We start from the raw sequence: 22,517 nt of genomic DNA, 5'->3' as shown, positions 1-22,517 counted from the left end.
TCCTCGGTGGGCGGAGCCAACCGCCTGGCCCACCCCCTGGTGTGAACATCAGCCCCTGGAGGAAGGCAACAAGGATTTTGGTAGCTTTGGTGTTCCTAACTGGGGTGTAGGGTGTGGTGGTGTGATGACCTGTGACCCCTGGCTTGCCCAGGGCGTCACATTCCCCCTTAGCAAAATGCAGACCGTCCGCGGGCTGCCCGTCCAACACTGGTTTTATTTTCTGCAAAATATATAAAAAGGTAAACATAACAATTTATGGCATCATCCCACAGCGGGAGGTTCATTGCTTAAACGTTACTAACGGTTTACGGTTACGGTCTCCGCTCTCTCCCACCCAAGCAACCTGGCCCTGATGCTGCCCCTAAAACCCAGGCAGCACCCCTTGACCCAAGTCCAGCACAAGTTACCCGAGCGGGATCTGTCCTTCCCCTCCAGAGGGTAGCCACCGGTTCCTGTGGTGGCTGGGCCCCAGCCTGCTCTGCTGCGGGCCCTCCCTCCAACCTGCCTCTCCGGAGGCGGCAATGCGGAAACGGTAACGGTAAAACAACTTATTTACAAGCCACTAACGTTTGTGGTTGCCCTGCAAGTTCACGGGCTTGTCCATGGAAAGTCCTCCATGCAAAACTTTCAAACGGTCCCCACGGGGACAACGGTGCCAGCAACGGCCGGTTTTCAAATCACAGACAATCTGATGAAACTTCGGTTATTATTTTCATTTCAAACTTTTCAAACTTTCTTAAACATACACACACTGACTTCCTGATCCCCTCTTTAAAGGACGGTCTTCCTGTACCTAAGTGGGGGTCTACCTAGGTTGGAACGGGTGGACCTCCGGGGTCCGGTGTCAGTAGGACTGGGCAGTGGGGTAGAGGGAACAACCGGTTCCTCCTCCCTGCTATCATGTGGGGCAGGCGGAGGCATAGGGGAGCTGGGCTCAGGTTCATCCCTGGGCACTGACACTGGTTCTGGCTCACGGTTGACCGCTTCCACCACTTCTTCATCCACAGGTTGTGGGAACAGTATTACTGGAAGAATCACCGCGCCGTTCTGCGTAGGCCAGTCTGCTGGGAAATCACCCATCACAGTGTGGATCACCTCTTCTGCCTTCTCCGCTGGTGGAGGAACTGGTACTTCAGCCAGCGCCCTCAATGCTGGTGGGCACCTTTTCAAATGGTCCCGGGAAACTGTGGCCAAAGTGCCTCCTTGGTCACGACTAATTTGGTAGGCCTTCCCATCTTCCCATCCGGTGGGCTGTATGACGTACGGGTTCTGTTCCCATTGGTCATCCAGCTTGTGGGTTTTCCTCTTCCGCTTCAGGATGACATCTCCGGGCTGAAAAGGGCCAGCAGACGCCTTTTGATTAAAGCGCTGCTCCTGCAGTTCCCGACTCCGACTCACGTTCTTCTCGACATATTCTTGAATCTGCCGGTATTGTGCTCTCCGCCGAGTTTCCCATTCAGCTGTTGAAGGGAGTGCTTCCGGGGCCTCCAACCCCATCTCCAGGTCCACCGGCAGGCGGCCGGGGCGAGCCCTCATCAGATATGCTGGGGTGCACTTTGTGGAACTGGACGGGATATTGTTGTACATATCGACCAAGTCGGGTAGCTTTTCCGGCCACAGGTTCCGCTCTTCCAGCGGTAACGTCTTGAGGAGTCCCAGGACCAAGTGGTTCATCTTCTCACACATGCCATTGGTCTGGGCATGGTAAGGGGTGGTCCGGATCTTCTTACAGCCGTACAACTGGCAGAACTCGTGGAACACCTCTGCTTCAAAAGCCGGGCCTTGGTCAGTAAGCACCTTTTTGGGATATCCATGCGGTCGGCAGAAATAAGCCTGGAACGCTCGAGCGGCTGTTCGACCAGTTAAGTCCTTGACGGGGACAACCACCATGAATCTTGAATAGTGGTCTACGATGGTCAATGCGTAGGCGTACCCACTTCGGCTGGGGGTGAGCTTGACATGGTCTAAGGTGACCAGTTCCAACGGCTGATGTGTGATGATCGGGTGTAGGGGCGCCCTCTGGCTGGTCTCGTCCTTCCTCCTCAGCGTGCAAGGACCACACTCCCGGCACCAGGCTTCTACCGATTCCCGCATCCCACTCCAGTAGAACCGCTCTCTCAACAGCATCTCTAGCTTTTTCCACCCGAAGTGCCCGGCACCATCATGGTATGCCCGCAAAACAGTAGCTACATCAGCTTGGGGAATAACCAACTGGCATATTTTCTCATGAGTCTTCGGGTTGATCAGCTCACGGTACAGCTTCCCTTGATGTAGGTACAGCCGTTTCCGTTCTTTCCACAAGCGCTGGGCTTCAGCTGGGGCGGCAGGGTCTATTCCAACAGCACCTTGTTCCACCAGGGTCTTGACGAGGCGGACAGCCAGCGCCTGGTTTTGAGCTTCCTGCCACTCTTGACTGGGCCGTGGATCCAAGTCCACCCGTTGTTGGTGTACCTGTACCCTCTCAGTTGATGGCTGGTGAAATGCAGGCAACTCGATCTCCTCGAGGTCGTCATCCTCGCACCCTTCCTCCGACAAATGGGGCATTCGGGAGAGTGCATCAGCATTGATGTTGACACGACCAGCACGGTACTTGATGGTGAAGTCATAGTTGGCTAGCCGGGCCACCCACCGCTGCTCCAACGCGCCCAACTTGGCCGTGTCTAGGTGAGTCAACGGATTGTTGTCCGTGAAAGCGGTGAATTTTGCTGCAGCCAAGTAGTGGCGGAACCTCTCGGTGATAGCCCATACCAATGCCAGGAGCTCGAGCTTGAAGGAGCTGTAGTTCTCAGGGTTCCTTTCAGTTGGCCGAAGCTTCCGGCTAGCATAAGCAATCACTTTCTCCTTCCCATCCTGGACCTGGGACAGGACTGCTCCTAGTCCCACATTGCTGGCGTCGGTGTAGAGGATGAACGGACAGCCATAGTCAGGATACGCTAGGACCTCTTCCCCGGTCAAGGCCGCTTTCAGCTGGCAGAAGGATTCCTCATGCTTTTCTTCCCACACCAGTGGGGCTCCGATGGGTCTACCACCTTTGGTCTGTCCCACGAGGAGATCTTGCATGGGGGCAGCCATCTTCGTGTACCCTTTGATAAAGCGCCGGTAGTACCCCACCAGAACCAGAAACTGCCTTACTTCCCTCACGGTGGTTGGTCTCGGCCAGCCCTGGATGGCAGTTATCTTCTCAGGGTCGGGGGCGACACCTTCTGCACTTACCACGTGCCACAGGTACTGCACTCTGGGTTTCAGCAGGTGACACTTAGAGGGCTTCAGCTTCATCCCATATTTGGCAAGGGACGCGAACACCTCGGCCAGGTGCTCCAGATGGGCTTCATACGTCTGGGAGTAAACAATCACATCATCCAAGTACAATAGGACGGTCTCGAAGTTTAGGTGTCCCAGACAGCACTCCATCAGCCGTTGGAAGGTTCCTGGGGCATTGCACAGCCCGAACGGCATACTATTGAATACACAGAGCCCCATCGGGGTGGTGAAGGCGGTTTTCTCCCGGTCTTCCGGGGCCACGGCCACTTGCCAGTACCCACTGGTGAGGTCAAGGGTAGAGAAGTAATTTGCAGTTCTCAGTGCGGCCAAAGACTCTTCAATACGGGGCAGTGGGTAGGCATCTTTGTGGGTTATCTGATTAATCTTCCGGTAGTCCACACACATCCGCATGGTACCATCCTTCTTCTTGACCAGTACCAACGGAGCGGCCCAGGAACTACAGCTGTCCCGAATAACCCCTGCCTCCTTCATATTCCTCAACATATCTTTGGCACACTGGTAATGTGCAGGGGGAATAGGCCTGTACCTCTCTTTGATAGGGGGGTGTTCCCCGGTGGGGATATGGTGTTGGACCCCCTTGATCTGCCCAAAGTCTAGTGGATGTTTGCTGAAAACCTGTTCATACTCCCGCACCACCCTGTATACCCCTGCTTTGTGATGTGTAGGGGTATCATCAGTGCCCACGTGTAGCTGTTGGTGCCACTCATTTACCTCCCCTTGAGGCGGGGAAGTGCTGGTAGTAGGTGGGGAGACTGAGGGACTGGCTTCGTGGATGGTGTGGGGATCCAGGGTGAGTAGCTTGGCAATGGTGGCATACCGGGGAAGCCTGACTTCTTCCTCCCCACAGTTCAGCACCCTCACGGGCACTCTCCCCTTCTTCACGTCTACCCCCCCTCGGGCAGCCATTACAGTGGGCCAGTGCTCGGAGGGTATGGGCTCCATCATGGCAGGGTAGTCACGCCCCTGAGGCCCTACTGCTGCCCTACACCAAATCATCATCTCACTCCTAGGGGGCACAAGCAACGGAGCAACATCCATCACTCTCACTCCACCAATCTCTCCTCCTTTTAGCTTCAGCCCTCCAGGTGTCCGAGCCAGTGATTCCTACACTGTACCTCCTGCCTAAGGTTCATAAGGATGCTAATCTTCCCCCAGGGAGACCAATTGTTTCTGGCCAAGGGAATTTCCTTGAACATGTAAACCGCTGGATTGACACCAAACTCCAGCCACTTGTGGAGGGATTACCATCTTTCATTAAAGATACTGGCGATTTCCTTAGGAGGGTCGACGGATTGAGTATTGGTGATGATTCTATGCTGGTGACGGGGGATGTAGAATCCCTCTACACCAGCATTAAACATTGTGACGGGCTCCGGGCCACTTGATTCTTTTTAGACATGTCGAATTTATCACCTGACATGGTGGCCCTTATCATGGAGTTATTGGAATTTACTTTAACTCATAATTTTTTCGTCTTCAAGGGGTCCTTTTACCTGAAGCTCCAGGGAACAGCGATGGGGGCCTCTTTTGCCCCCTCCTATGCCAACCTGTTCCTGGGGCTGTGGGAGAGGGACCTCTTCCTGTCAGATCGGCTGCCATCGATGGACCGCGTCCCCTTTTGGACGCGGTACATCGATGATATCTTTTTGATCTGGCAGGGCTCTGAGACGGTGCTCCATGACTTCATGAAGGTCCTGAATCTTAATGATTTAAATATTCATATTACCTACACTCACCATGCTCAGTCCGTCGACTTTCTTGACGTCATCGTCAAAAGAGATGTTCTTTACACCATTCAAACTGACATATTTCGTAAGAAGACTGCGGGAAATGTACTATTGCATGCGTCCTCTTCACATCCTGGCCACATGATCCGATCCGTTCCAGTGGGCCAGTTCCTGCGTCTCCGCAGGATCTGCTCCACTGATTCGGATTTTCAGGCCCGAGCCCTAGACCTCAAGCATAGGTTCTATGATAGGGGTTACAGCAGGCGATGTGTGAAAAGAGCTTTTAATAGGGCGAGACATTCTACCCGCCACTCCCTGCTGTATGCTCCTCAAAGACCTCAATCGCGGGAAACCCTGAGATTTGTCACCAATTATCATGGCCAATTTTCGGCCATGAGATTGTGCCTGCAGAAATTTTGGCCAGTTTTGCAGGCCGATCCGGTTTTGGCTCAGATGATCCCCGATAGGCCAATGCTAAGTATTCGTAGGTCAAAAAATCTTCGCGACCATCTTGTGGCAAGTCACTATGATGAGTGCATTCAGCCACCTCCTTTTGGTCCTGTGGCTCCCCGTACTAGCTGTGTACCTTGCGGGCGTTGTGTGGCCTGCCCGAATGTGGACAGGACAGACACGTTTATGGACTCTACGGGGGGAAAATACTTTTACCATCAAGAAGTTCATTTCCTGCACCACGTCAGCGGTCATTTATTATGCCATTTGCCCCTGTCCCAAAATTTATGTCGGCCTGACAACCAGGCAACTTAAGGTTCGTGTCCGGGAGCACGTTAACGGGATAATTGCAGCGGCCAACTGCTCTGATATCCTATCACTTAAAACCATTCCACGTCATTTCCGACAAGGTCATCAATCGGATCCGACATTATTAAGGGTCAGGGGCATTGACCGCCTCGATCTCAATATTCGTGGGGGAAAGATTAGCCAAAGACTGGCCATGATGGAGACAAGATGGATCTGGACATTAAAAACTCTTCACCCTTTTGGGTCTAAACGAGAATATTTCATATGCCCCATTTTTGTGATAGCCGTGGTGGTCCTCTCACCTTCAGGACGGGGTTTACTGTTCTGGTTTTGTTTTTAAATTTATAAATTATTTATTTTACCTTGTTCTATTTTAGGCATCTTCCTTTCATTTTATGATTCAATATCGATGATGGATGTTGGAGCATTGTACTAGCTGAAGATGTTATCTCATTTATTTTATGATGCAATTGGACAACATCAAGCAAGAAATATAACAGTTATTGTCAATTCATGTCACATGTTAACTGTCATGTTGGATATTATACATGACAGATTCTGTATATGTACTATTTATTCTTGATGTTAAATATCTGTCTTTGCTCTACACCATATATATGCTATTTGCATGTATTTTTTGGCATATCCTTTGATATTCCATATATAAATTGCATTTTAGCTCCGGATATTTGATATCGCATAAGGTATAATAATTCCGGTCTATATCTATATCTGCATCGCTATTGCGATATCTGATAGCCATACTGTGAGATAGATCTATATTCTTACCATCTCCATTCTCTATAGATAATGTTAAACTTCATCTCCCATCGCTGGTTGGAGCGCTAGTGCGCATGTGTCCAGGAGCGGTGGACGTCATTGCGCTGCCGCGCCGCCTTCCCTGTGTGACGCCTGCTCACATGATGGCCACGTGATGCGCACACGTGGCGGTCATGTGACCGGAACTGTCGGGCGGGAGGCGGCGTGGTGAGGCGCTGTGCGTCTCGCGCTGCCCTGGATACTTATTGCGCTACTGGCACGCCAACCGCGTTGATTGGTTGATGCCCCCTTTTAACCCACACTTCCCCTCACTTGCCCACGCCCCCTGACGAAGGCTTCCAGCCGAAACGGCCGTCGGGAAGGACACAGACACCGCTCTCTGACCGCTCCTAGTCTCCCAGGTAAAGTGTGCCACTGTTCTATCTATCCACATGGATTTGTTGGGGTAGTTTCCCTGATCCTGATGTACTACATTCATCAGCTTAGCTATGGCATTGTCCAACCTTAATTAATTTTTTAGCAATTTCTTAGCTTGGATCAGGAATCCACAGTGATAGGATATGAATTAACTGTTTCTCCAATTGTGTGTCACACTTTCCCCTGGTTGATTTATGTGGTCATACATCAACTATATCTACCATCTTTCTTCTCATATTTATGATTGATTTCACATATGTGTAATTGGTTCCAGGGACCCATAGGGTTTTGATGTGAATGAATTTTTTTCCGTCTCTGCCTGGTCTATCAATGTTTTTGTGGCTACATACCCACTATTTTTATGTCACATTTACGATTGAATTATATGTAGATGGTTAGATTATACATTCTCTTTGACACTGTTCATAATCTTTTGGTCAGAGATTGATGGTTTGTGCCGTTACTTGTTTCGTGCCGCCCCGCACCTACCCCTGTGTTAATAAAGATTATCACTTTGCAACTTGGATATTTGGTCGTGTGCTTCTCTTTTATCCAATCTCTCCTCCTGTTGAGTTTACATGCTGGCGGTACATCAAGGCTCGGATCTCACGCTGCACAGCTCTCTGTCGGCTCCCCGCCGCCGTGGCGGCCAGCTGCTGCAGTAGGGCCAACACATCACCCATACAGTGCTCCATTACATTGGTTCCTAGCACTATCTTCGGGTTATGATCACTGGGTTCATTCATGATCACAATCATACCCTGGTGTTGCAGTTCAGCTTGCCCTACTGTCATAGCCACCTGTTTATACCCCACTTGGGTCAATGGGAGTCCATTGGCAGCAATTAGCGTTATACTAGTATCTGAGGGTGCCAGTTCGTCTATCCCCCAATACCGCTGGTACAATGTGTATGGTATGGTGGTTACCGGTGATCCAGTGTCCAAGAGAGCCATCACCGGTATGCCGTCCACAGCCACGGGGATGATGGGCCGGGCCCCGATATACCGGTCCCGCCAGTCCGAGGGGCCACGGGGTTCTACTCCTGAGGATTGGCCCGGGGCCCCAGGGGTTGCTCGTTTAACGGGCACTCTCGGATGTAATGCCCAGGCTTACGGCACTTGTAGCAGGTGGGAGGTCTGCTCCGCGGGTTGTTATTCTCCGCTGCATCCAAGGGACATCCTCAGGGCTGTCGGCAAGCTGTATCTGTGCTGAAGGCTGAGATCTGGTCAAAGGTTGGAGTGCAGCAAGAATCTTGGCGAGGTCTCCGTCCATGCGACGGACCTGTGCTGCCAGTTCCTCCATACTGCTGCTTGGGGCTGCAGGTGTTGGAGAGGTTGGGAGGGCAGGGGCCACCACCACGGGGGCTGTCTCAATGGGCCACGGGGCTGGCTCCAGGACTTCTGAGGCTGGGGGCTGTAGTGCTTTAATGGCCCGTTCCTTTAACACAGCAAAGTCCACATCAGGGTGTTCCAGGGCCCACAGCCGGAGTTGTTTGCGATCCTCAGGGGATCTCATCCCCTGCACAAATTGCTCTACTAACATCTTGTTGCTGTCCGCCTCATTGATAGGATTCACCCGCTTTAGCGTGCGGAGGGCGGTTTGCAGACGTAAAGCATAGTCCCGAATGCTATCCACAGCCCGTTGCCGGCACTGGTAAAACTGCATCCTCAGCTCAGCTTCAGTCCGGGTCTCAAAGGCAGTCTGTAGCTTCTCAAAGATGGTGGCTACAGAGAGCCAGTCCCCCTCGGCCCAGGTCTCCGCCTCCTGCTCAGCCGCACCGGTTAACTGGCCTAGCACTATCGCTGCACGTTGCTTATCGGTCAGGGGGTACAGCTCTAGCAACGGGTGAAGCTTTTTCCGGAAGACCTGTAAGGCATCCGGTTTCCCGTCATACTGTGGTAGCCAGGCAGCTCCGGGCGCATAGGGCAAGGAGAACGGCATCACCTGAGCGAGCGCGGGGGCCGCGGCACCTCCCGCCAGCGCGGCCAGAACCTGGGCAGGCCCATTCCCATCCGCGGGTGCCACTGCGGCTACCGCTCCTCCAGCGGCTCCGTCGGGCGCAGACATCTTGTTTCCGTCCCCCTTAGCTTCTTTCCGGCCCCTCCTCTATTGGGGCGGAGTTTTGGCCTTCGCGCCTCTGCTACTCGAGAAGACGCTCGAGCGGGAACTTTTCGCGACAAAGATGGCGACTTCGGAAATTTTTCAGCCGGATACCTCCGGCGGTCACAAGGCGCACCTCTACCCAACGGCAGAGCGGTAAGATCCTGTTCGTGACGCCAAGTTGTCGCGGGCGGAGGAGGGGACGCCGCGCTCTCCCTTCTGCTCGGGTCCGGCTGGCACTGCGGCCTGCTGCTGCTCGGTGGCTCGAGTGATGGGCCGGATCCCGGGGACTCGAGCGGCGCACCTCGCCCGTGAGTGAAAGGGGTTGTTTTTGGGTGTGGGGATTGTTTATTGTCCGTGACGCCACCCACGGTTGTGGTGATTTGTTAGCACCACCGCTGCTCTGTATGGGGATCCCGGGAAGGATGGTATGGAGCAGCCAGTTGTTGTGTTGCCCCTCCGTGGGTAGGGGTTGGTGATCCCGGGGCCCAGTGGTGAGGTGGGAGATGCAGGGCTTGGTGGGCGCAGGGACGCGGGGGCAGCGCTGTGCCTTGCGGCACTGTGGTACTCACTCAGCCTGAGACGATGACAGTTCTCGGTAAAACACACGGCTGGAAAGACTGTTCCCAGGGACGGTTGCACTTGCTTTCCCCAGTAGGTGACGGTCCCTCTGTCCTGCACCTAAGTTTACAATGGTTGCGATGGGTTCCCACCGGTAACCCGCTCCCCAGCTTGGATATGGGCCGGAGGAGCCCTACTTTGCCCGCAGGCGCTGGCCCTGAGAAACTGGTGCCCTGGCGGTGGCGGTGTCTCTCCTCAATGGTTGGACTGTTGCCTTCAATCGGGACTTAGTCAGTGAAGGGGACGTCTGTCTCCAAACAACAGATTTGGCAAATTTACGGCGACTCCAAGCCTTGCCGGGGTCCGAGAGGCCCCTGCCCTGGTGCTGACTGTTCTTCGTATACTGCTCCAGACCGCCGGGCCACTACCCGTCCGCGGTCCTTCCAGCAACCTCCAGACTGTCACCGCCGTTGCTGACCTTGCTGACACTGTCGAGGCACACAGCCGGACCAACTTCAGGCTTTCTTACTGACACTTTTACTCTGTTCTTCAGCTCCTCTACTACTTCACTTAGCTCCTCCAAACTCTATCTTGCTTCCTCTCACTTTCACTTCCCTCACTTCCCTCTTCCTCAGACTCTAGTCTGGCTTCAACTGCCTGGTTTCTCCCGCCTCCAGGGCTGTGTACTCCTCGGTGGGCGGAGGCAACCGCCTGGCCCACCCCCTGGTGTGAACATCAGCCCCTGGAGGAAGGCAACAAGGATTTTGGTAGCTTTGGTGTTCCTAACTGGGGTGTAGGGTGTGGTGGTGTGATGACCTGTGACCCCTGGCTTGCCCAGGGCGTCACATATGGACCTAGACCCACGAGCAGTTCTGGGTGTATATTACTAATCCCTGCCTAACTGTCCCTGTATCTAGTAGCATGGATAAAGGGATCTTTAGAATAAGTATTTCTAAAGATCCTTTATAATATGCTAATGAGGCCAGGGACTAGTCGCAAGGGCGTTCTTTCCCTTGGCTAGTTGGCCCTCTTAGCATGTAATTACACCCGTTGCCATGCTGTGGTCGCTCTCACCTCTGCTGCTACCGCTGGTTTTCAGCTCTGTGTGCATGATCAGAACATCCCTGCACTTTTGGTCATGCGCACTACACCAGTTTAAAGGCTAGACGCGTACACGCGGCTTCATAGTGCACATGACTGGAAGTCTGGGACTTCTGATGACGCGCACTGAGCTGAAAGCCAGCGACGGGCGTGATGGCAGCAGAGAACGGTGAGAGACCATACCTTTGAAGCTGCACATTCATTAGCAGGTTAGTACACCCACAGGGATGTGCTTACATGTTAAGGGGGCAGACTAGCCAAGAGAAGTAACACCCTTGTGACTAGTGCCTGGCCTCATTAGCATACCGTAAAGGAGCTTTAGAAATCATTTTTCTAAAGATCCCTTTATCTATGCTAGTGTATACAGGGACGGTTAGGCATAGATTATGCACCAGAACTGTTCATGGTTCTGGGTACATATTGCACCCGACAGGTTCCTTTAAGCAGTTGGTTTTAGTGTTGTGGCGAATTGATGCCTATTGTAAGGGGGTGGTTTTTTTGTCGTATTACTGAACTAAAAGTCATAAAACGATCTAATATGATGTAGAACGAATGCAATATACAGGTTTTAGAAAAAAAAAAGCCACAATTTTTTTTAATTTTTTTATTTCTCATTTTATCAAAACATTTTCCGACCGAGACATGGATCCACTTCCACAAAAAAAAATAAAAAATAAAAAAAAAATAGAAAAAGCCTTGACAGGTTGTTATCTTTCTTACGTGCTCACTAGAAGAGCGAACATGAGGGATGTAGACTGATGTCCCCCCAATCATAGCTACACAGGGTGTCACATTAGTGGGCTATCTTTGCACCTCTTCACGTACATCTCAGGGAATAGGGGGAAGAAAGGGGCAGGTGGGGCGTAATCTGTGAAACTAAAAGTTACTTTTGATTAATGATTCAAACATTCCTAACAATGGCTGCAGCCCTGAGAATTATTTACTAGTCATGTTATGTGATCTGCTCACCCCTTCTCCCACAATAAGAGGAGAAGTGGATATTGGAGAGTGTTGTAAGGCAGGTAAAAGGAGAAAAAAATAGTCTCAAATCTGAGAAGAAGTGATCCGGTTTCTAACTGTTAATTGTGACAGTACATGATCCGTATACACACAAACACACACACACACCGTAAGTGCAGCAGGGCAGTACCCAGAAACGTGGTCACACATTCACTCACACTCACACGCAGCGCATTGACACTTCCCCTGGTCTCTTTATTCTCACATTTGGTCCATGAAATATATCCACCTTACAACACCTCATATGTGGGGGGGGGGGGGAAATCACCTGGCCCTTCTTCGCCCGTCCCCCATTTCCCTAAAGACTTGGTAAATTAGTGGTGTTATCGAAGAGACATTGTAAAATCTGAAGCAATGTTGACGCCTGGTTTTCGCACAGTGATCACAGACGTTTGGGCATTGTAGTCAAATTCCAGTTGTACGTCTGAGCCACCTAAGGAAAAAAGAAAAAAGAAACAGTAAGTAATGAGCAAGTGTCTCGGCTGCAGGAATGGGTGGGTACATAATCTGCAATGGCAGCTTCAGCATGTACCCACAAAAGGATTACCGTATTTTCCGTACAAGACAACACCCAACTTTTCCAGTTAAAATATAGAGAGAGTTTGGGATAATATATCGTATATACTCAAGTGTAAGCCAACCAGAGTAATGTCCCCATTGTTTAGTAATGTCCCCTGCTGTAATGTCCCCATTGTTTAGTAATGTCCCCATTGTTTAGTAATGTCCCCTGCTGTAATGTCCCCATTGTTTAGTAATGTCCCCTGCTGTAATGTCCCCATTGTTTAGTAATGTCCCCTGCTGTAATGACCCCTGCTGTAATGCCCCCATTGTTTAGTAATGTCCCCTGCTGTAATGCCCCCATTGTTTAGTAATGTCCCCTGCTGTAATGCCCCCATTGTTTAGTAATGTCCCCTGCTGTAATGCCCCCATTGTTTAGTAATGTCCCCATTGTTTAGTAATGTCCCCTGCTGTAATGTCCCCATTGTTTAGTAATGTCCCCTGCTGTAATGTCCCCATTGTTTAGTAATGTCCCCTGCTGTAATGTCCCCATTGTTTAGTAATGTCCCCTGCTGTAATGTCCCCATTGTTTAGTAATGTCCCCATTGTTTAGTAATGTCCCCTGCTGTAATGTCCCCATTGTTTAGTAATGTCCCCTGCTGTAATGCCCCCATTGTTTAGTAATGTCCCCTGCTGTAATGCCCCCATTGTTTAGTAATGTCCCCTGCTGTAATGCCCCCATTGTTTAGTAATGTCCCCTGCTGTAATGCCCCCATTGTTTAGTAATGTCCCCTGCTGTAATGCCCCCATTGTTTAGTAATGTCCCCTGCTGTAATGCCCCCATTGTTTAGTAATGTCCCCTGCTGTAATGCCCCCATTGTTTAGTAATGTCCCCTGCTGTAATGTCCCCATTGTTTAGTAATGTCCCCTGCTGTAATGTCCCCATTGTTTAGTAATGTCCCCTGCTGTAATGTCCCCATTGTTTAGTAATGTCCCCTGCTGTAATGTCCCCATTGTTTAGTAATGTCCCCATTGTTTAGTAATGTCCCCTGCTGTAATGTCCCCATTGTTTAGTAATGTCCCCTGCTGTAATGACCCCTGCTGTAATGCCCCCATTGTTTAGTAATGTCCCCTGCTGTAATGCCCCCATTGTTTAGTAATGTCCCCTGCTGTAATGCCCCCATTGTTTAGTAATGTCCCCTGCTGTAATGCCCCCATTGTTTAGTAATGTCCCCTGCTGTAATGCCCCCATTGTTTAGTAATGTCCCCTGCTGTAATGCCCCCATTGTTTAGTAATGTCCCCTGCTGTAATGCCCCCATTGTTTAGTAATGTCCCCTGCTGTAATGTCCCCATTGTTTAGTAATGTCCCCTGCTGTAATGCCCCCATTGTTTAGTAATGTCCCCTGCTGTAATGTCCCCATTGTTTAGTAATGTCCCCTGCTGTAATGTCCCCATTGTTTAGTAATGTGCCCATTGTTTAGTAATGTCCCCATTTTGTAGTAATGTCCCCTGCTGTAATGCCCCCATTGTTTAGTAATGTCCCCTGCTGTAATGTCCCCATTGTTTAGTAATGTCCCCTGCTGTAATGTCCCCATTGTTTAGTAATGTCCCCTGCTGTAATGTCCCCATTGTTTAGTAATGTCCCCTGCTGTAATGCCCCCATTGTTTAGTAATGTCCCCTGCTGTAATGTCCCCTGCTGTAATGCCCCCTGCTGTAATGCCCCCTGCTGTAATGCCCCCATTGTTTAGTAATGTCCCCTGCTGTAATGCCCCCATTGTTTAGTAATGTCCCCTGCTGTAATGTCCCCATTGTTTAGTAATGTCCCCATTGTTTAGTAATGTCCCCTGCTGTAATATCCTGTGCAGTAATGAGCCCATTATTTAATAATGCCCTCCTGTTTGTTCCCTTCTGTCCCCCATCATGCAGTTGTTTATACACAAGATATTCTCACCTCTCCTCCGTGTCCACGCAGCCTCCAGCTGTTTTTTGCAGACCGCAGGCACACAGAGCCCTCCGTGATAGCGTGAACGGAGCAACCCCTGCAGGATGTAGTCATGGCTTTACTACAGTTGAATACTTTACGGCGCCACAAAGCATTCAACTGCAGTAAAACGTGTCCAATACAAGGGTAGCCGCTACTGTCAGCGCTTTACTGCAGTTGAATGCTTTGTGGCGCCATAAAGCATTCAACTGTAGTAAAGCCATGGCAACATCCTGCAGCAGTCGCTCCGTACACTGGACGCTATCGCTGAGGGTTCTGTGTGCCTGCGGTCTGCAAGAAAGAGCTGTAGGCAACGTTCCGCATGGAGGAGAGGTGAGAATATCTTTTATTGTGTGTAAAGTGATTACACCCGGCGTATTCTCATCTCAGAATATGCCATTAATGTGTGTGCAGGGCCCATATCCATCTCTAGAACGGGGCACCATCGTGCATAACTGTCAGTGGACAAGTGGTCGGCATTCCCATAGAAATCAATGAGAATTCTGAACACTTATTGACCGCACTGTGTCAAGGCTCTGTCTCACTGTGGGACTTGCACCCGCAATACATTTATGACATGTCCTGTGGATTTGCCATAAACATACAAGATGGAAATACCCCTTTAATACTCATACAACAAAATATCCCACTTGCAGCTTTGCGAATAAGAGATTATACCCTCATTTTTCTGTCCATTACCTCCTACACAATGCAGCAATCAAAGCACGCATACACACCTTGCGGAACTATTTATACACTGAGAACAGGGGAAAAACAAAATATACAGTGGAACCTCTGTTTACGAGTAACTTTGTGTATGAGTATTTCGCTATATGAGCAGAGCTTGCTGTAAATATGTAACTGTGTACGAGCAAGCTTTGCTGTATGAGCAAATACTGCACACACTTCCGGTTCCGTACTTTCACCGCGCTCTGAAGCGCTCTTGCAGTCTGCACAAACACATAATATGCTCACCTACCCTCCGTTCCCTCGGTGGCCTCTTCCCTGGTTCTTGTAGTTTGCAGGTATGTGAATCCGGTAACCATTGCGACCGATGCAGGGGCTGGCGCTGTCAGTGCTTCCCAAAGAGGCTCATGCGTATGACGTCTGCTGCTGAAGCACTGACAGCGGCAGCTCCTGGATCAGTAGCGATTGTTACCGGATCCACATACCTGCGGACTACAACAACCAGGGAAGAGGCCACCGAGGGAACGGAGGATAGGCGAGCATAATAGGTGTGTGTGGAATGGCACAATAGGGGACCAGGATGGGACATTGCACAAGTTGTGGAACGAATTGTCTGAGCTTGCATTATTTCCTATGGGAAATTTTGCTTTGCTAGGCGAGTAACTTTGTTTACAAGCACACTCCCAGAATGGATTGTACTCGTAAACCAAGGCTCCACTGCAGTATTATATACACACAATTTTTATTATATATATATATATATATATATATATATATATATATATATATATATATATATATATATATATATATATATATATATATATATATATATATATATATATATATATATATATATATATATATATATATATATATATATATATATATATATATATATATATATATATATATATATATATATATATATATAATTTTTTTTTTTTTAATGAAGTGATTCCCACAGATGAGCACTCACCTGGATGATGTAGGGTTATGCTGTTTGGCTTTGTAGCTCCAATGATCACAACACGCTCTAACCAACTGGGGGTCTCAAACTTTCCAGTAACATCCAAGGAACTGATAAAAGACAGATAATGTTAGTTAAATCTTACTCAGAAAACGCAACCCATTTCTTCTGATCATGTGCCCATCATCGGGAAGTTCCTCGGCCTCACCTTGATGTCAGTTTTCCGTGGCTATATCTGAATTTTCTATACAAGAACTCATTTTGCTGATAATTGAAGCTATGACCGTCATCCAAGTACAGTTCACCTTGGGCTTCTCCCTAAAAGAAGGAGGTGGAAAGTCAGGGACGATGCTCACATGGAAGTTCAGGAATGGTGTAGCCGTCGAATGAAACGTCACATCCACTGACCTCCAGACTCAGAGCCACATACAGAGTAAAGGGATCATCATGCATACAATCTGAGGAACGTCTTGCTCGATCCTTCCTAGGGATTATAGACCCACCACGCTGAAACACTGGTATCTGGAAAGTCACAAGGGTTGCAGACAAATTATTAGGATATCTGTACGCAAGGAAAGCGCAGAAGTAAATGTGCGAGGGGGAAGGGGGTGGGGGGGAGATTAGGTGAAGCAGTCAAGAAACAAAGTCCCATTCCAATTTTTTTTTTTTTTTTTTTAAACATTGTTTTATTATTATTTTTGTTGCTTCAACAAAATTTTATTATAAAGGGATTTGCAAAATAAACAAGTGTAAAACTTGTTGTTTTTTTTTTTTTTTAAATATTATTTGGCAATAACACACACTGGTAGCAAATATGTGATAATTTTTCTTCCATTTATGTTTAAAAGGAAAAAGAGAATTTTGTTTACTTACCGTAAATTCTTTCTTATAGTTCCGTTTTGGGAGACCCAGACCATGGGTGTTTAGCTTCTGCCTCCGGAGGACACACAAAGTACTACACCTAAAAGTGTAGCTCCTCCCTCTGAGCTTATACACCCCCTGGTGAGCAGACCCAGCCAGTTTAGTGCAAAAGCTGAAGGAGAATAGCCACCCTCAAGTAGAACAGAGCAAGAGCCGGAACAACCGGAGCCTCTGTCCACGACAACAGCCGGTGATAACACGCGGAACAAGAACTTGCCAACAGGCAACAGGGAGGGAGCTGGGTCTCCCAATACGGAACTATAAGAAAAAGAATTTACGGTAAGTAACAAAATTCTCTTTTTCTTTATCGTTCCTTTGGGAGACCCAGACCATGGGACGTTCCAAAGCAGTCCCTGGGTGGGAAATAAACAGAAAGAAGGGAATTTTGTTTACTTACCTTAAATTCCTTTTCTTCTAGCTCCTATTGGGAGACCCAGACAATTGGGTGTATAGCTTCTGCCTCCGGAGGCCACACAAAGTATTACACTTTAAAAAGTGTAACCCCTCCCCTCTGCTATACACCCTCCCGTGCATCACGGGCTCCTCAGTTTTGGTGCAAAAGCAGGAAGGAGGAAACTTATAAATTGGTCTAAGGTAAACTCAATCCGAAGGATGTTCGGAGAACTGAAACCATGAGCCAAAAGAACAATTCAACATGAACAACATGTGTACACAAAAGAACAACAGCCCGAAGGGAACAGGGGCGGGTGCTGGGTCTCCCAATTGGAGCTAGAAGAAAAGGAATTTACGGTAAGTAAACAAAATTCCCTTCTTTGTCGCTCCATTGGGAGACCCAGACAATTGGGACGTCCAAAAGCAGTCCCTGGGTGGGTAAAAGAATACCACGATAAAAAGAGCCGAAAAACGGCCCCCTCTTACAGGTGGGCGACCGCCGCCTGAAGGACTCGCCTACCTAGGCTGGCATCTGCCGAAGCATAGGCATGCACCTGATAGTGTTTCGTGAAAGTGTGCAGACTCGACCAGGTAGCCGCCTGACACACCTGCTGAGCCGTAGCCTGGTGCCGCAATGCCCAGGATGCACCCACGGCTCTGGTAGAATGGGCCTTCAGCCCTGAAGGAATCGGAAGCCCAGAAGAACGGTAGGCTTCAAGAATCGGTTCCTTGATCCACCGAGCCAAGGTTGACTTGGAAGCCTGCGACCCCCTACGCTGGCCAGCGACAAGGACAAAGAGCGCATCCGAACGGCGCAGGGGCGCCGTGCGAGAAATGTAGAGCCGGAGTGCTCACGAGATCTAACAAGTGCAAATCCTTTTCACATTGGTGAACTGGATGAGGGCAAAAAAGAGAATTTTGTTTACTTACCGTAAATTCTTTTCCTTATAGTTCCGTCATGGGAGACCCAGACCATGGGTGTATAGCTACTGCCTCCGGAGGACACACAAAGTTACTACACTCAAAACGTGTAGCTCCTCCCTCCTAGCATATACACCCCCTGCTAGCCAGTCCTAGCCAGTTTAGTGCAAAAGCTGAAGGAGGACATCCACCCACAAGTAGAGATAGAGTAAAACCCGGAATAACCGGAGCCTCTGTCTACAACAACAGCCGGTGAAGACACACGGAACAAGAAACCTGCCAACAGGCAATAGGGAGGGTGCTGGGTCTCCCATGACGGAACTATAAGAAAAAGAATTTACAGTAAGTAAACAAAATTCTCTTTTTCTTTATCGTTCCTATGGGAGACCCAGACCATGGGACGTCCCAAAGCAGTCCATGGGTGGGAATAAACAGACAACTGAGAAGCAGGAAAACCCAACTTCACAAATGGGCGACAGACACCTGAAAGATGCGTCTGCCGAAGCCCGCGTCTGCCAAAGCAAGAGCATGCCTTGGATAGAGCTTCGAAAAGAAGGGAATTTTGTTTACTCACCGTAAATTCCTTTTCTTCTAGCTCTAATTGGGAGACCCAGACAATTGGGTGTATAGGCTATGCCTCCGGAGGCCGCACAAAGTATTACACTCAAAAGTGTTAAGCCCCTCCCCTTCTGCCTATACACTCCCGTGCTCCCACGGGCTCCTCAGTTTTAGTGCAAAAGCAAGATGGAGGAAAAAGATTTATAAACTGGTTTAAAGTAACTTCAATCCGAAGGAATATCGGAGAACTGAAACCATTCAACATGAACAACATGTGTACACAAAAAAACAGGGGCGGGAGCTGGGTCTCCCAATTGGAGCTAGAAGAAAAGGAATTTACGGTAAGTAAACAAAATTCCCTTCTTCTTTGTCGCTCTATTGGGAGACCCAGACAATTGGGACGTCCAAAAGCAGTCCCTGGGTGGGTAAAATAATACCTCGTAAAAGAGCCGTAAAACGGCCTTTTCCTACAGGTGGGCAACCGCCGCCTGAAGGACTCGTCTACCTAGGCTGGCATCCACCGAAGCATAGGTATGCACCTGATAGTGCTTCATGAAAGTGTGCAGGCTCGACCAGGTAGCCGCCTGACACACCTGCTGAGCCGTAGCCTGGTGCCTCAAAGCCCAGGACGCGCCCACGGCTCTGGTAGAATGGGCCTTCAGCCCTGAGGGAACCGGAAGCCCAGCCGAACGGTAAGCTTCGATAATTGGCTCCTTGATCCACCGCGCCAGGGTTGATTTGGAAGCCTGTGACCAAGAGTGCATCCGAGCGGCGCAGGGGCGCCGTACGAGAAATGTAGAGTCTGAGTGCTCTCACCAGATCTAACAAGTGCAAATCCTTTTCACATTGGTGAACTGGATGAGGACAAAAAGAAGGTAAGGAGATATCCTGATTGAGATGAAAAGGGGGATACCACCTTAGGGAGAAATTCCGGAACCGGACGCAGAACCACCTTGTCCTGGCGAAACACCAGGAAAAGGGCTTTGCATGACAGCGCTGCTAGCTCAGACACTCTCCGAAGTGAAGTGACCGCTACTAGAAAAACCACTTTCTGCGAAAGGCGTGAGAGAGAAATATCCGTCATTGGCTCGAATGGTGGTTTCTGAAGAACCGTCAGCACCCTGTTCAGATCCCAGGGTTCTAACGGCCGCTTGTAAGGAGGGACGATGTGACAAACCCCCTGCAGGAACGCGCGTACCTGTGGAAGTCTGGCTAGGCGCTTCTGGAAAAAACACAGAGCGCCGAGACTTGTCCCTTAAGGGAGCTGAGCGACAAACCCTTTTCTAGTCCAGATTGAAGGAAGGACAGAAAAGTGGGCAAAGCAAAAGGCCAGGGAGAAATACCCTGAGCAGAGCACCATGACAGGAAAATTTTCCACGTCCTGTGGTAGATCTTGACGGGCGTTGGTTTCCTAGCTTGTCACATAGTGGCAATGACGTCTTGAGATAACCCTGAAGACGCTAGGATCCAGGACTCAATGGCCACACAGTCAGGTTGAGGGCCGTAGAAACCAGATGGAAAAACGGCCCTTGAGATAACAAGTCTGGTCGGTCTGGTAGTGCCCACAGTTGGCCGACCGTGAGATGCCACAGATCCGGGTACCACGACCGCCTCGGCCAGTCTGGAGCGACGAGGATGACGCGGCGGCAGTCGGTTCTGATCTTGCGTAACACTCTGGGCAACAGTGCCAGCGGAGGAAACACATAAGGGAGCTGAAACTGCGACCAATCCTGAACTAAGGCGTCTGCCGCCAGAGCTCTGGGATCTTGAGACCGTGCCATGAACGCTGGTACCTTGTTGTTGTGCCGGGACGCCATGAGGTCGACGTCCGGCACCCCCCAGCGGCAACAGATCTCCTGAAACACGTCCGGGTGAAGGGACCATTCCCCTGCGTCCATGCCCTGGCGACTGAGATAATCTGCTTCCCAGTTTTCCACGCCTGGAATGTGAACTGCGGAGATGGTGGAGGCCGTGGCTTCCACCCACATCAAAATCCGTCGGACTTCCTGGAAGGCTTGCCGACTGCGTGTCCCGCCTTGGTGGTTGATGTAAGCCACCGCTGTGGAGTTGTCCGATTGAATTCGGATCTGCTTGCCTTCCAGCCACTGCTGGAAAGCCTCCAGGGCAAGATACACTGCTCTGATTTCCAGGACATTGATCTGGAGTGAGGACTCTTGCTGAGTCCACGTACCCTGGGCCCTGTGGTGGAGAAAAACTGCTCCCCACCCTGACAGACTCGCGTCCGTCATGACCACTGCCCAGGATGTAGGTAGAAAGGATTTCCTCTTCGATAGTGAAGTGGGAAGAAGCCACCACCGAAGAGAAACTTTGGTTGCTTGAGAAAGAGAGACGTTTCTGTCGAGAGACGTCGGATTCCTGTCCCATTTGCGTAGGATGTCCCATTGAAGAGGACGCAGATGAAACTGCGCAAAAGGAACTGCCTCCATTGCCGCTACCAACTTCCCTAGGAAGTGCATGAGGCGCCTCAGGGAGTGCGACTGGCCCTGCAGGAGAGATTGCACTCCTGTCTGTAGTGAACGCTGTTTGGTCAGCGGGAGCTTCACTATCGCTGCTAGAGTATGAAACTCAATGCCAAGATATGTTAGCGATTGGGCCGGTGTCAGATTTGACTTTGGAAAATTGATAATCCACCGAAACTCTGGAGAGTTTCTAGAGTAGCGTTGAGGCTGTGCTGGCATGCCTCTTGAGAGGGTGCCTTGACCAGCAGATCGTCCAAGTAAGGTATCACTGAGTGACCCCGAGAGTGGAGTACCGCTACTATTGAAGCCATGACCTTGGTGAAGACCCGTGGGGCTGTCGCCAGGCCGAACGGCAGTGCCACGAACTGCAGGTGCTCGTGTCCTACTGCAAAGCGCAGGAAGCGCTGATGCTCTGCAGCAATCGGTACGTGGAGATAAGCATCTTTGATATCGATCGATGCGAGGAAATCTCCTTGGGACATTGAGGCGATGACGGAGCGGAGGGATTCCATCCGGAACCGCCTGGTCTTCACGTGTTTGTTGAGTAGTTTCAGGTCCAGGACAGGACGGAAAGACCCGTCCTTCTTTGGAACCACAAACAGGTTGGAGTAAAAACCGTGACCCTGTTGCTGAATCGGCACAGGGACCACCACTCCTTCCGCCTTTAGAGTGCCTACCGCCTGCAAAAGAGCATCGGCTCGCTCGGGAGGCGGAGAAGTTTTGAAGAATCGAGCCGGAGGACGAGAGCTGAACTCTATCCTGTAACGCTTTTTGGAAGCAGAATCTGCTTTCCATTCCCGTAGCCACAAGGCCCTGCGGAGTACCACCGAATTCTCGGCTGCAACCGCCGTCCGGCTCGCAGAGTCCAGGACAGCATTAATAGCGTAAGACGCCAAGCCGAGGTCTGAGTGGTAATGGACGCCACTTGTGGTGCGGACGTGCGTGTGGCTGCTTCAATTTGCGCTTGACCTGCTGAGATAGCTTGCAGCGCCAATACAGCTGCGAATGCTGGGGCAAAAGAAGCGCCTATAGCTTCATAGATGGATTTCAACCAGAGCTCCATCTGCCTGTCAGTGGCATCTTTGAGTGAAGCCCCATCTTCCACTGTCTGGAGATTGGAGGATCCACTTTGGGACACTGAGTCCAACTTTTAATCACGTCAGGTGGAAAAGTATAACGTGTATCCTTAAGACGCTTAGAAAAACGCTTATCCGGACAAGCATGGTGATTCTGGACTGCCTCTCTGAAATCAGAGTGGTCCAGAAACATACTCTGTGTACGCTTGGGGAACCTGAAACGGAATTTCTCCTGTTGAGAAGCCGCCTCCTCTGCCGGAGGAGCTGAGGGAGAAATATCCAG

At 50.1% G+C, this 22,517-nt stretch overlaps 1 protein-coding gene across 2 annotated transcripts in view; it reads right to left on the bottom strand.

The window, feature by feature from the left end:
- Positions 1 to 11,322: 11,322 nt before the first annotated feature.
- GANAB (glucosidase II alpha subunit) overlaps positions 11,323 to 22,517 on the bottom strand; it is a 99,323-nt gene continuing 88,128 nt past the window's right edge. For both annotated transcript variants that reach the window (XM_075326544.1, XM_075326546.1), the window contains 4 exons: positions 16,294 to 16,407; positions 16,094 to 16,203; positions 15,895 to 15,995; positions 11,323 to 12,180 (listed from right to left, as the gene is read on the bottom strand). In XM_075326544.1, coding sequence (XP_075182659.1) covers positions 12,071 to 12,180; positions 15,895 to 15,995; positions 16,094 to 16,203; positions 16,294 to 16,407 — 435 coding nt within the window. In that variant the 3' untranslated portion in view covers positions 11,323 to 12,070. The remainder of the gene's footprint in view (positions 12,181 to 15,894; positions 15,996 to 16,093; positions 16,204 to 16,293; positions 16,408 to 22,517) is intronic.

This window comes from Anomaloglossus baeobatrachus, chromosome 10, assembly GCF_048569485.1.
Source record: "Anomaloglossus baeobatrachus isolate aAnoBae1 chromosome 10, aAnoBae1.hap1, whole genome shotgun sequence".
In the NCBI taxonomy this organism is placed as follows: Eukaryota; Metazoa; Chordata; class Amphibia; order Anura; family Aromobatidae; genus Anomaloglossus; species Anomaloglossus baeobatrachus.
The sequence above is the reverse complement of the archived record's forward strand: the minus strand, read 5'-3'. Positions and strand labels throughout refer to the sequence as shown.